At 34.8% G+C, this 14,766-nt stretch overlaps 2 protein-coding genes across 4 annotated transcripts in view; one reads left to right on the top strand and one right to left on the bottom strand.

Moving 5' to 3' along the window:
- LOC127860122 (39S ribosomal protein L40, mitochondrial-like) overlaps positions 1 to 14,766 on the bottom strand; it is a 250,497-nt gene that overhangs the window by 37,601 nt on the left and 198,130 nt on the right. The gene's annotated exons all lie outside the window — the stretch shown is intronic.
- The window catches only part of LOC127860117 (DNA polymerase epsilon catalytic subunit A-like), a 131,222-nt gene that overhangs the window by 18,134 nt on the left and 98,322 nt on the right, over positions 1 to 14,766 (top strand). Inside the window, exons 10-17 of the mRNA XM_052397948.1 lie at positions 488 to 668; positions 1,918 to 1,989; positions 3,877 to 3,990; positions 4,561 to 4,773; positions 5,660 to 5,767; positions 6,046 to 6,174; positions 6,450 to 6,552; positions 12,904 to 13,050. Of these exons, the coding sequence (XP_052253908.1) occupies positions 488 to 668; positions 1,918 to 1,989; positions 3,877 to 3,990; positions 4,561 to 4,773; positions 5,660 to 5,767; positions 6,046 to 6,174; positions 6,450 to 6,552; positions 12,904 to 13,050 (1,067 nt within the window). The remainder of the gene's footprint in view (positions 1 to 487; positions 669 to 1,917; positions 1,990 to 3,876; positions 3,991 to 4,560; positions 4,774 to 5,659; positions 5,768 to 6,045; positions 6,175 to 6,449; positions 6,553 to 12,903; positions 13,051 to 14,766) is intronic.

Here is a 14,766-nt window from a genome sequence, read left to right as displayed (position 1 = left end):
AAATGCTAGTTTTTTTCTCAAAATTATCTTCTTAGAACGACAGATAGTCTTGCCACAGTTTAAATACAAAAATAATTTAATATGATACTAAAATATCTTAACATGCATTTCTAATTTACTAAAAAATAAATGTCACATTAAAATGGCAGTTTTTTGCAAGTTTAGGCAACTTTAAAGTTTTATGATTTCCAAATGAGTAGGCCGATTTATCTGAAATTTTCATCACAGAAAGAGTAAATCCTTATGAAATGAAAACATAATTAGAAATATGATTGTAAAAAGAAACTTTTCTTAAACATGCCTTCAAAGCCTGGCCTCACTGAAAAAAGGCTTATTTTGCTTTAGGCCTTAGAAGGGTCTTTAATTGAATTTGATATTCTAAGGCATTAATTCTAAGGCACTACAAACCAATTAAAGTAAGTATCTGAGTGGTAAATGGTTCAACATTCATTATGACTGAAATGAAGCGGGTAACTCGTGTTGATAGGCCGTTTGTGGAGGCGAGAGCAGCATTCCATGGGCTGGACCTGTCTAGGGAGATCGGGTTCCAGAAGGACAGTCAGGGCGAGTACAAGTCAAGACCCGCCACTCACATGGACTGCTTCAAATGGGTGAAAAGAGACAGTTACCTGCCTGTCGGTAGTCAGGGACTTAAAGCTGTTGCCAAGGTAACCACACACTAAATTGCCAATTGGGGTTGGGGTAAGTAGTAAATAATGCCTGAGGCTCCATTATGTGGAGACTTTAATCACGTATCTTCATGTCAAATAATTTACATCCGCCTTCTCAAATTTTGCTGTAATAGTAAGTGGAGGCAATTTTCACTGCCTTTACTGTACAGTAATAACTGAATTTCAAAGTGGCAAAGTAATAGTTTGCTTAATGTTATGATTTCATTCTCTCAACGCCCATTGTGTTTTTACATCACTGTAAGCTACCAAAAGCAGTATCAAACTGACTGATCAGTTAGTTGGATTTAAGAATTGACAAAGTTGGGGTATCAATTATGTTTTGGACAGGCCTTAATCAAAATCCCTTATTTCAAGTGCAAAAGTTGTTTTGAAAGTTTCTTGCAAGTTTTTAACCAGGTTTTCCGAAGGAAAAAACTGGTTATTAGATTGGCGAATGCGGGCGGGCTGGCTGGCTGGCGGGCTGGCTGGTGGGCTGGCGGGCTGGCGGAATAAGCTTGTCCGGGCCATTACTATGTCGTTCATTGTCAGATTTTAAAATCATTTGGCACATTTGTTCACCATCATTGGACGGTGTGTCGCGCGAAATAATTACGTCGATATCTCCAAGGTCAAGGTCACACTTTGAGTTCAAAGGTCAAAAATGGCCATAAATGAGCTTGTCCGTGCCATAACTATGTCGTTCATTGTCAGATTTTAAAATCATTTGGCACATTTGTTCACCATCATTGGACGGTGTGTCGCGCGAAATAATTACGTCGATATCTCCAAGGTCAAGGTCACACTTTGAGTTCAAAGGTCAAAAATGGCCATAAATGAGCTTGTCCTGGCCATAACTATGTCATTCATTGTGAGATTTTAAAATCATTTGGCACATTTGTTCACCATCATGGGACGGTGTGTCCCACGAAAGAATCACGTCAATATCTCCAATGTCAAGGTCGCCACGACTAAAAATAGATTTAAAAAAAAAAAAAAACTTACAAAGGGGGTTAATTTTTTTTGGTCATTTCAAAAATTCAGTTTGAGTTTTCTCCCTTTATCAGATTTTTTTTTCACAATGAAAACCTGGTTTTGTGACAATTTTGTCCCTTGTTACATTTTGATTGATATGCAGGATATTATCTTGCTCTGAAAACAGACAGCTGATTGATCAAGCGTAGTATTGTTATAAACTTGTTGTACTGTACAGGGGCTATTGTTTTGAACATTGCCAGCTTTGTTTCAGGCCAAGCTGCGCTACGATCCTACAGAGCTGGATCCAGAAGAGATGTGTCGCATGGCCACAGAGGAGCCACAGGTGCAGTAGACCAGTACATTGTTACAACTACACTGTAATTAACCCATTTATGCCTAGTGGACTCTCCCATCCTTCAAAATTGGATCAATTTATTTCCAAAATTAGGGATGTCTGGTATGTTTATTTCTATGTTTAGAATAATTCTCACAAAAATTCCTTTAAGCAAACAGTGCAGACCCTGATCATGATGAGACGCCGCATCATGCAGGGTCTCATCTGGGTCTACGCTGTTTGCAATGGCCTTTTTTCTAGACCCTGGGCATAAATGGTTTTAAGTTAACTCGTAATTCAGCTGGGTTTTGAGAACAAACCACTTGCAACATTTTTAAGCAAATGAATTGAAGCTTCAAGAACATCTCTCTAATGAAACGTGTATAGATTTTTCATTCCCATTTATTCACACTGGAGAACTTCCATCATAATTACTGAACTGTAATGAATGTACTTGCTCAGTTCATATGGTATATGGTGACATGTTGTACACAGAAAATGAAGTGCAAAGTGTCTCTTATTAGAGATAAGCTTTTAATAAAATAAAGGATAAATGAATAGTCTTGGACTTATCATAAAGCACTAACAAGCTTGGTTTGCTTAAAATGTCTTGGCAAATCCATGAACAGGGGTTTCACTGGCCCAAAAAAAGTTGTCGCCACTTTTTCGTGGCGTGAAAACTGTCGGTTATTCCAACCTTATTAATAAGAACAATCATTAAAGAAACCTTGCTGCATTAATGTCATTGACTATATTATCACTTTAAAAAGTATGTTATTACATAAAAGAACAATAAGTACCTTCATAAGTTTTAATAAGCTTTATTTGTATATAAATAACTTTTTTTCAACTTGATGAACAATACAGATAACCAAAATAATATAATAATGTTAACATCAATGTATTAAACAGTATGCTGCATAAATGTTTCAAAATTAATTATTTAAACATAGAATCACACAAATGAACATGATTTGAAATGGAAAAAGAAATATAGAACATCAGAAAGTAAAGCATCTCACTTCAAATTGTTAAACAGTTATATTTGGTCATTTGGACATGATATACATCAGCTTCTGTTAAAACGTTTTCTGTTAGTGGTGGATGATTTCCAGGTTTAATTAAATGAATAGTTTTCACACCTATTTCCTGACAGAAAGGCCCAGGTAATTGCAACCATCCATTCTAGTTGCCTGAAATAACATAATACATATTTTTACAAATTATCAACAACAAACCAACACATAAATGTCCCCATCTTTAAATGTCCGAAATTTAACATAATCGAAATATAGTACATCGAGTGAATGATATACTTTTTATTTCAGAAATTGTTGGTATCCTAATCAAATAATATCCTTCCCAGAACTTTAAAATAATGAAACTATTAAACAGAAAAGCTCACAAATACCTGTTGAAACAAGTTTGTTTTTGTGGAGAAATTAAATGCTTTTGCCAGCCCCATGGTTTTGGTTAAAGAAATAGCGGCCCTAATGATCATTATAAATATTGATCGTCATGACAGTTTGTCCCAGAGTTACTTAATTTATTGCTCAATATCATAAAGGAGCCGTTAATCCGATAATAACCCTCATAACACTTTACAATAGCAGTAAAAACACAGTTTGTAACACTTACACGCTTCAGTGATTTCACTGCACTGTAGGTCGCTTACACCGTCTTAAATCAATATTGACAACTGACAGACGCTGGCTGCTAATGCTTGGTCGCGTGCTTTCGATTTGCAGTACATTTTCGGATAGGATTTTACCGACTTTGAAATTCGCCACTTTTAAAAATTTGGCGCCAATGGCTATCAACAGCGAAACCCCTGCATGAATAAATTTTAACTGTTCGTGCGTCGTAATTTGAATTAAGAAACTTTTACCATTTCAGGTTCTGTCTAATTACTCTGTGTCCGATGCAGTTGCCACATTTTACCTGTACCAGGAGTATGTCCACCCATTCATTTTTGCTCTGTGTACCATCATTCCAATGGAACCTGATGAGGCAAGTAATTTGATCAACTTAAATGTTCAATGACACCCAACTTGATTTGTTTTTATCTTAAAGCCAAATTATTGCTTCTTATCTTAGACGAATAAAAACAGCTTGTTGCACACACAACAAAACTTATATTTTTCGTACAATGAATTGTGTCTATGATATGAAATGATCTCTTAAAAATCTCATATTTATAAGTAAAAATGAATCAATGTCATGTCTCTGTTGTTAGCCATGTTTTTTTAGGGGTTAAAATACTTCAGGTTATGCTTGCTAATTGCTTTACAAATTTTGCTGTGTATGACTTTTGGTACATACTGCTTCATTAAATTTTTTAAGTATTTTTAAATCCATATGTAGTGTCATGGAAACTTTTGCGTCGTAATGATGAAAGGCAGATAATTTTGAGAATTTTTCTTTAAAATCGTGCATTTTTCTCTAAATTTCTGATCTACCTCAGTATTTTTGATTCTCCAAAGCCAGAAAATTGTCTTTTTTTTTCCCCGAAAAAAAGGGTGTTGCTCTTTCCCCAAAGTTGGTGTTTTGGTCCTGTCTGATATACATGTTTTTGATCAGGTGTTAAGGAAGGGCTCTGGCACACTCTGTGAGGCCCTGTTGATGGTGCAGGCGTACCACGCGAACATCGTGTTCCCGAACAAGCAGGAGTCCATCCTCAACAAGCTCACCGAGGACGGGCACCTGATGGACTCCGAGACGTACGTGGGCGGGCATGTGGAGGCCATAGAGTCCGGGGTGTACCGTGCTGACATACCCTGCAGGTTCAGAATGGTATGTAAATGTCTGTCTCTAGGGGGAAAAGGGTTTGATGTGTGAAGTGTTGTTATTAATGATAGTGAGCTGATTTTACAGCTCGCTATGCATTTGATCAAAAATGCATTTGATTTTAAGGATACAAATAAAGTGAGCTGATTTTACAGTTGTGATTTGCATTTAATTTTTTAAGATGCAATTAAAGGAGTGACCAAAAATTATTAATACAACTTATTGTATGTTTATGAACATAATCGAGGCAGCAAAAATATCCTAACACTAAATGAAAAACACTTTTTAGTATTCTTCCAAAAATGTGTTTTGTTTTTAATTGTGTGTAACCATGTATATGATTGTAATACATGATATTGCAAATCTGGAAATTTCATGCAATAATATTTGATACAAAATTTATAATAGGAAATGCCAAATTATTTGCCCATAATTGTCTTGAGAAACCATCCAATTATTACAAGCTGTGATAATACTGATAAAGATCTGTGGATGTGAATCTGTTGTAGAAACCATTTGATTGCTCTCCAGATGAAAGTCTAATTAAGGTGTGAATAATATGCAAACAACTGATTGACAATTTGCAACTAAATGCTCAGTTCCTGTAGGAAGTGTCTATTGTCTGCCATCTGGCATGATTGAATCAACTAATTCTCACAGTCTTAGCAGGTATAAAATGTTGACCATGGTCCATGTGGGATCAGTTTCAGACAGCGTTCCTATGTAAATTATTTAATTTTGAACAAATACATGTTTTCATGGAAGCTTTGATATAAAATATCTTTAGTGTTCAAATATTTATAACCATGTCTGTAAACAAAGCCTAGCACTTGTTTAATAGAATTGTTAATTTTTATTATAAATTGAATGAAAGTGTATGATTATATTTCAGGTGCCAGAAGCATTTCAGAACTTGATAGACAAAGTGGAGAGAACAATGAGATTCTCCTTAGAAGTAGAACAGCACATACCTTCAGACACGGTCACCAATTTCAATGAGGCAAGTTAATGATATTTTTCGAGTTTTGTGGAATCATGATTTTTAAGAATAGACAATTTTCTTAAGAAATTTTATAAAAGAAACAATTGTTTTGTAAAAAAAATGCTGGGACATTATTTACAAGGGAGGAACAATGTTCATTTGGAAGACTTGAAACAAATTTATCTTGTCCACACAATTAACCTTCATAAGTCCAACATGTAAACAAAAGATTGGAAAAAGTTTTTATTTTTTATTTTTTTTTTACCATTTTAAAATAGTGTGCCATTTGTTTACAGGTGTGCTCGGACATTGTAGAGCGTTTATCAATGCTGAGAGACTGCCCCAACAGACTAGAGAACCCGATCATCTATCACCTGGATGTGGGGGCCATGTATCCAAACATCATACTCACCAACAGACTCCAGGTGAACACCTTGTTACCCATGTTTGATGTAACACTCAAGAATTACACCAGCTTAATGGCTTAAATGTTGGGTATATATATATTATATATATGTTTGATATCAACTTTGTTTGCAAAATTATATTTGAGATCCTTTTATATATAATTCAAATAAAATAGTCTGCAAGTATATTCACAGCTCTCTTTAAAATGTTTGCATTCACAGTGTTTATTCTTTGTAAGTTGAGTTCATATTTTCTAATTGTTAGAAATTATTATAAACATTTTGCCTTCTAGCCTCCAGCTATTGTGAATGAAGCCACATGTGCTGCTTGTGATTTCAACAAACCAGGGGCTACGTGCCAGCGCAGAATGCCATGGATGTGGAGAGGAGAAATCAGTAAGTTTCAGGATCCATTATCTTCCAGAGATTTACTGTGTGTTGCAGTGTCAGTGTTTTACTGGCTACGAGACAGGTTTTGGCATTGGAAAAAAGGTGTAATACAGCTAATTTAATCAATGTTACCATAAAACATCTAGGGTTGACATTTTTGTTATTGCTACAAGGAACACTGATTTTTTTATGGGTTAATTTTATTTAACCAAATATTTTGCAAAATATTCGTTGATTTTGAGTATTTATGTGACTTAGTTAAAATAGTGATGGGCATCAAATGTAGCTGTTTGCCGGGCCAGCCAAAGTGGCTGGGATTTGCTGTCAGATTCCAGATCACAGCCAGCTTTGGTGAGCCTGCACACAGTGCAGGCATTTGGATCACAATCACGGGAAGATTGGTTGTCTACTATAAAGAAGAGGAAGAGACAATTGCTTGATTCAAAGAAGAGCTGTCAGTAAAGAAGAATACAGAAACAAATGTATACTGAAGCAGATATCCATTTGAGACTCGTCAAAGTGACTGTGAAATGGTGAAATGCTCAAATCACAGGATCACTTTGGTGAGCTTTTGATGGAGTTCCCATTTATTGTTGATCATAATCTGCATAGTGACAAAAGCTGGAATATCTGAGCTCGATGTCGTCAAAGAAAGCTGTGAATGGTTGGCTTATATCTGATCACAGCCTGCTTTGATGAGCATCTGGTTCTTACTAAACACCACCTAACTGGACACACCCCTCCTTTTAAGTGAATGCACTATGCGATATCCACTAGATATGAAGACTTGAAGGCAAGAAACTGAAGAATTCAAAGCAGGGAAACTGAATTGAAGACATGGACTTAAAGAAGGATCATTGAGCCTAGATGGATGTCTGCAGGTTTGCCATAAAAATTGGTGTGTACTGTTGGTATAGATCAGATCACAGCAAGCTTTTATGAGCAAACTTCAGATCTGCTCAGCAAGTGGTCACTAGATGTGTCACTTGGAAAATGGCTGACAATAAAGGATTTGTAATATACGCTTTTCAGTGAATTAGTCAGGACTGGTTTTGATATATAAACATTTAGGCCAGGTTTTGATGACCCTGGAAATGTTATAAGAAAGTGCTAATGTTTGAATTTATAATTGATGGTGATAAACTATGCCTCGGATCAGTTCAAAATGAATGAATCTTTTTCAAAGAAGATTAACTGAAATGTCCGTCAAAGTGACTGTGAACTGGTGATCTCTTAGCAGATCACAGCCAGCTTTGATGAGCAATTCATATTTACCAACAGATTTGTACAGTAAGAGAATCTTGGATGTTGGAGAAATTTCTATAGTCTGGACTCCATATCCTCAATGGGAGGAGCCATTAGTGAAGATATTGTTGAAATGTTAATTGGACATGCAGTTTGGAATTCAAAAACTATAAAAGGAAACCTTATGGAATTGAATTCAAATGAAAAACTACTCTTCAGTTATCGTGATTGAATACTGCAAAATATTTTATTATATTTTCAACATTAATTTTCATTGATTTCGTGTGTAAACTGAACAAACAATAGTAAAAAAAAATTAAGACTTAATACCATATGTATGAAAGACAATAGTATTCACCTTATCCTCATACCAAAGATGTCAATAGGTTAATGTGCACATACACCCCCTTTGTTTCACAATCCTCATACTATAGTATACCACTAAGAGGAGTAAGTTACATTGTACACTAGCTGACAGTTTACATAGGCAAAAACATTTTTAGCTTATGAACAAGTGACAATTTTTAAAATAAATTTCTGCAGTTTATTTGCGTGTAATTAAGAGGGCTTGATAATATCGCCTAATAACAATTTACTCAATGTATGATTATCAACAGTTTCCACCCTCCTTTCCCAACCTTCCTTTCTCAAAGGCCATGTATTGCGGGCACAATACAAACACTTCGGACTCGAATTCTTAAGAATTTGCCAAAGTAAAAAATTCATTCAAACCATTGTCTGTTTTTATGTCTGCAGAAAAAAAATTCGGAGGGATATAGTTATTGGTCCCGTCCGTCTGTCTGTGCGTCCGTCCGAAACTTTTTCCAGAGCCCAGAGCATAACTCCAAATCTGTTAAATGGATTTACTTTAAACTGAGAATATAAACAGGTGGCAACTAGAAGTGCAGTGACCAAGAACCATAACTATCTACCTTAGTTTTTGAATTATCTCCCCTTCAAAGTAAATTTTTGTCCAGAGCATAACTAAATATACTGAAGGGATTACCTGAAATATAAACAGATGGCAACTAGGAGAAGTGCAGTGACCAAGAACCATAACTCTATCTACCTCAGATTTTAAATTACCTCCCCTTTTATATAATTTCAAAGTAAATTTTTGTACGGAGCGTATCTCTAAATCTACTGAAGGAATTTGCTTGAAACTGGAAATATAAACAGATGGCAACTAGAAGTGCAGTGACCAAGAACCATAACTATCTACCTTAGTTTTTGAATTATCTCCCCTTTTATATAATTTCAAAGTAAATTTTTGTATGGAGCGTATCTCTATATCTACTGAAAGGATTTACTTGAAACTTGAAATATAAACAGATGGAAACTAGAAGTGCGGTGACCAAGAACAATAACTCTTTCTACCTTAGTTTTTTAATTATCTCCCCTTTTATATGATTTCAAAGTAAATCTTTGTCCGGAGCATAACTCTAAATCTACTGAAGGGATTTACTTGAATTTTGAAATATAAAGAGATGGCCAGGGGAGAAGTGCAGTGAACATAACCATAACTCTTTCGGCCGAAGTTTTTGAATTATCTCCCTTTATTTTTTTATTTTTTATTTATTTGTATGCCCCCGAAGGAGGGCATATAGTGATCGGACTGTCCGTCACACTTTGCATTTAGGTTTTGAAAAATGCTCATAACTTCTATGTCGCTTCAGATAGCAATTGCATATTTGGCATGCATGTGTATATGGACAAGGCCTTTCCATACGCACACAAATTTTGACCCCTGTGACCTTGAAGTTAGGGTCCCTGTTTAGGTTTCGAAAAAAGCTCATAACTTTTATCAAGCGTTTATAGGGGGCATAAGTCATCCTATGGTGACAGCTTATTTATAATTTTAAATTATATTTAGTTAAATAGTAAATATTTTATCTAATTTTACAATAATCTTTATTTGAACACTGAAGTATTCACTGTAAAATGAATAGATGAGTTTAAGGATAGTAAATAGTGTTTATAGTCTTCTTTTTTGATTACCTCCATTTCTTTCATTTCCATATATTTTATTCTCTACAGCAAAATTCCAACACTTTAAAACTAATTGATCCTTGAAATATTAATAGATGGCACAGCTGCCATGTTTTACAAATATTCTACTCTCTTAAAGAAATGTCATACAAGCCAACACGTTTCGGCAGAGATTTGGGACTACTGTGACAAGCTCTTGTTATTATTAAACACTGCCAATGAATTAAAGTACAGTATAGTGCTTATAATATGCAAGAAGTCATTGTTTGTGTAGATCATCAGAGAATAGAATAGATTTAAACAAAAGGAAAATTTCTTTATACCCGAAGGGTCAGTGCTTTAATATTTGATGTACATGTATAATATCGTCTTTTCGGTCAGTTGCTTACGTAGCTTAAGTCCTGCACATTGGGCAAAAAATGACAGGTGCTCTCCACTTGCTATTACCATACTTTGGAGTTTTCTGATCTTCTGTTTAGATTTGTCAACTTTTGTTGATAACTTCTCAACCAATCATAAGGCTTGTATTATCCTGTGCATTTAAACAATAGGGTTTAATCATATTCCCTTTTTTATTGTTATCCACCACCAAGGGCCCTTGCTACACTTTGGGGGATTGGAGCCGGGGTCCTTAGAGGGGGGAATTTTGAGTCATTTTGGGCAAAAAGGGGAATTAAGAAGATCATTTCCCAACCATTTAACACTTAAAATTGCTATATTTTAATGTAATTTACATTAATATAAATTTAATCAGTTTTTCGTTAAAATAGGGGGAAAAAGTATACAATTTTAAGGGGGAAATGGGGCAGAGTATCAGCCCCAAAAACGACCAAACGAGGGCCCTGCCACCATATGTGGAGGGATATTGTTTTGGGATTGTCCATCCTTCTGGTTGGAACAAGTCCATAGCCATAACTTGGAACAATTTAATTGAAACTGTACGAGTTTATATATGCATACTAGGATGATGCGTGTCAAATGCTTTTGCAATCTATTTACAAATAATAGACTCCTGGCCCTTGTTGACTTCAAAATAAGCACTCTTTAGTGTCAAGAGCCACATATTACTACTGCATGGGCATATTTCAGCAAAAATTGTGGTTTGAGTGTGTATATGGATAAGAAGATGATGAACATAAAATAACCTGGCAAACAGACATCTCACCGGCCCCAATTAGAAGTGTTTTTATGAAGAGGGCATGGTAAAGTAAACTCCAAAAGCGCATTTTAAAACATAGTTATTCATTCAAGAAAAGGCAAAAATAGGGCTAAAAGCTGGATATCGGGAAATGAATTAAGCATTATAGTCAGAGCTCTAGATAAGAGGCGTATCTGCGTATTTACGTATTGAAAAAATAATAAAACGCATTAAAAATCGACCCAGTACGTAACAAAACGCTTTACAATTCTTGGTACGTATATTAAATCGATTAAAGTGCGTAGCCGGTTTAACAATAATCCAGTTAAGTTTTTAGTGTAAGGTAACCTTTGAATCAAAAGTAAGTCAATCAAAATAAGTTTGTAATAAAAATGGCGGCCCATCATGTTTGTGGATCGAAAAGGGACGTTTAAGCAACTTGCGGGAAGATTTTTTCAAGAAAGTCGGTTCATATCGTCTTTTTAAATATATTCTGTTTGCATTTGAAAATATAAATAACATATAATAATACTATTTCTAGATTAAACACGTCTTTTACTTTTCCGTTTTCTATGGAAATGGAAAATACCCCTAAATATTCCTAACCCTTTATGGCTGAAACAAAGGAGTAAAATACGCATTGACAATAATATCAGGGGGTGAAATACCCTTTAGACTAAATCCTTATCTGGAGCTCTGATTATAGTTTCAATTTGGAAAATGTGTACACCTATGAACATTCAAACTTGAGTGATATTGATGTATTGAACTAAGATTTATTTATATATTTAATATTTTTGTCTGTCAATATCTTCTATTTCACTAACATGTCAGTACAGTAAACTTTATGGACCTGAAATTGCATTTTTTTTTCCGAAAATGGCAAGTTATTTATAAACTTCTAATTTTAGTCTCCATTGTTTAATGACCAGGGGTGTCAATTGTCTGGAGTATTATGGAAATCTGGATTGTAACCATTCAGGGTCAATAATGAAATCAATTTAAATCCCATGCAATTGTTTTTGGTGGGGGAGGGGGCAAATTCGTTTTACTTGAAAACGAATATTGTTTAAGCTTTCTCTGCATTTTGGAAATTCGCACTCTGTACTGATTTGGCTCCTGTTTTATTTATTGATTTCTGATTGGTTAGCGGATTGCACAGACATGAACGGTTACTGGTGCAAAATCTTCGTTACTTTCCAAAAATTTTACAAGTCAACTAAATGATTGATGTTTATCATATATTGTGTGATATTTTGGTTGGCAACTACAAAATTACAGTTTCTATAGTCTATAAAGCATTGGAGCCACTCGGGCAACAAGAAGGAAAATTAGCTTTTATCCTTGCACTCTGTTGGATTTACTTCTAGATTTCTTAACTGATTAAAATAAAGCCATCACCATTAGGTGAAAATGTGCATGACCCAGAATTTATCAAAATTCATGATTGATTTGCACTAGAACGTAGCTGAACTAGTGGAAAGAGGTGTCAGAGCAGTTATTTGTCTGGTTTAAGACAAAGCTTTTGTTACATTATAAACTCTTTTCTAGCGATCAGAATTCAATCACAAAATTCATTTGTCCATATTGCTTAGCTTGCCCCCAAACCTGTTAGCAATACTTTTTATGAAGTAAATGTAACTTTATGTCAACTTTCTCGACGTCTGGAATTTTGTTCCTATATCCATTGAATTTTCACTTTATTCCCATCCAGTTCCCCATGCAATTTAACCCACTTAGATATGCATTTTGAACCGTTAGTACCCCTTTGAAAATTACATTAAACTAAAGACATCTGTTGAAGATTAATGTTTTAAAGGCTTCATTTCCAAACCTAAGATACTGATGAGTAGCAAACAGCATAAAATCTTAATAAAATAGTGACACGCAGGCTCTTTTATGCTGGTTGCTGCTGCATGTAGCCAGTTTAACTCTACTGTTGAGTGGAAAAGAATTAAGATTTACTATTCCCAATTGGTGTTTAGTGCCCGCATCCCGTAGTGAGTACCACCGTATCCAACAGCAACTGGAGAATGAGAAGTTCCCTCCAGCAGAATACAGCAAGGAGCCCAGGGCCTTCCATCAGCTGACCAAGCTGGAGCAGGCGGAGATTGAGAAGAAACGACTTGCAGGTAATATGGCTCGTGGTCTGAGAAAACTGGGCTTGATGCATGTGCGTAAAGTGTCGTCCCTGATTAGCCTGTGCGGACTGCACAGGCTAAGGCCATCCTTAAAAAATTGTTTGTTTGGCATTAACCGACCCAGGTAAATTTGGGTGGGTAGGTAGGTAGGGATTTAAAAAAAATTAGTATTTTTTTTTCTTCTGAAATTGAACTCCAACATATACCAAACTGAAAGGTAATTATCAAATAAAGTCTTCTGCCTCATGAAAGGAAATTGGTAAATATTTTTCTGCACCGTCCGTATCACCGCGCGTGTATTTGTATGTCTATTTTTTGTATAAAGAACATCGAAAATATAATATAATCGCCAAAAAATTCTTTATCTGAAAACGAGTTAAAAAAATTGTACGCATTTTGCACATGAAAATGTGCATATCGTTTGACTACAGAAAATGAAAACAAGTAAACTAGCAAATACGTAATTAATATACTATTTGGTTTACATATTACTTTACAATAGCATAGTTTGTGAGTAAAAAACAAAAAAGTAATTGTAACATTTTAATTTCGATCAAGAACAGAAAGGTGTTGCATCTTCGACATGTAACTAATTATTTAATTATCATCCTTTAATTCAGATCGATAAACGGTAGAAAGTTGTAAAGTGATCAGTTTAAAAATAATTTATTGAGTGTTACGCTTATTTTCATTTGCTTTTTTTTTATGCAACTTGCCATCGGCCATTATATTGCAGGCAGACAACAATTTCAACTGTGTATTCCATTATCTGCGCATGAAGTACCCAATATTACCCCATAGCGAACTCAATGTTGATTGGCCAGCTACCATATGCGCTTCAAAACGTTCATGGAAACAAAGAGAAAAAAATAGTTTAAAAAATAACACAATCTGGATTAAAATGGCAGATGTTTTCAATGAAATTTAACAAGATTTAAGCTTATTCGCATATTATATTTTTCATGGTAGCTGGCCAATCAACATTGAGCTCGCTTTCACATGACATTACATTGTCGAATGAAACATGACAGTGATTTTTTTTGCTCAAATTTACAGCCGAATTTCGGCTGCTTCCCAATCGCAAAAATACACGTTTTTCCCAAAATTCGGACCAAAATTTCCCCAAAAAAAGCCCAACTTCCAAAAAAAAAAATAAAAAAAAAAATTTTTTTTTTTTTTAGAAAGAAGTCTCATATAACTTAATAATGATTTCTTAAATATAGGTCTCAACTTTATTTTTTAAACATCATACAAAATATATAACTTGAATTTAGTCATTTTTGTCCATAAATCATTCCCAAACTTGCCACTTTTATTGATTAAAAAAAACAACAATTTGACCAGACTCCTTTTCTAGAAAACTCCCTGAACATTCACTTAAAAACAATATCACTTCTGTTACTTATAATCCTATTTATAATGCTTCATTTTCCCCAATTTTATGGTTTATCGCGCTATTTTTCCCAATTTCACGGTTTATCGCGCTAATTTTCCCAATTCAAAAGGCACAGGCTGTAACAAATTAAAGCAAAAAAAATCACTGCATGAGAAAGGATGGACCAATCGGATAATATTGGGTCATTTATGCGCAGATGTTGTATAATTTGAATACACACTTAATATCGCAGTCTGCCTTCAAAATAGCGGCCGGTCGCTAGCGATAAACAAATGAAACAAAAACGTAACATTACCCGTCAATAAATATTT

Source organism: Dreissena polymorpha, chromosome 15 (genome assembly GCF_020536995.1).
Source record: "Dreissena polymorpha isolate Duluth1 chromosome 15, UMN_Dpol_1.0, whole genome shotgun sequence".
Lineage (NCBI taxonomy): Eukaryota > Metazoa > Mollusca > Bivalvia > Myida > Dreissenidae > Dreissena > Dreissena polymorpha.
Note: the sequence above shows the minus strand (reverse complement) of the source record. Positions and strands in the feature narration are given on the sequence as shown.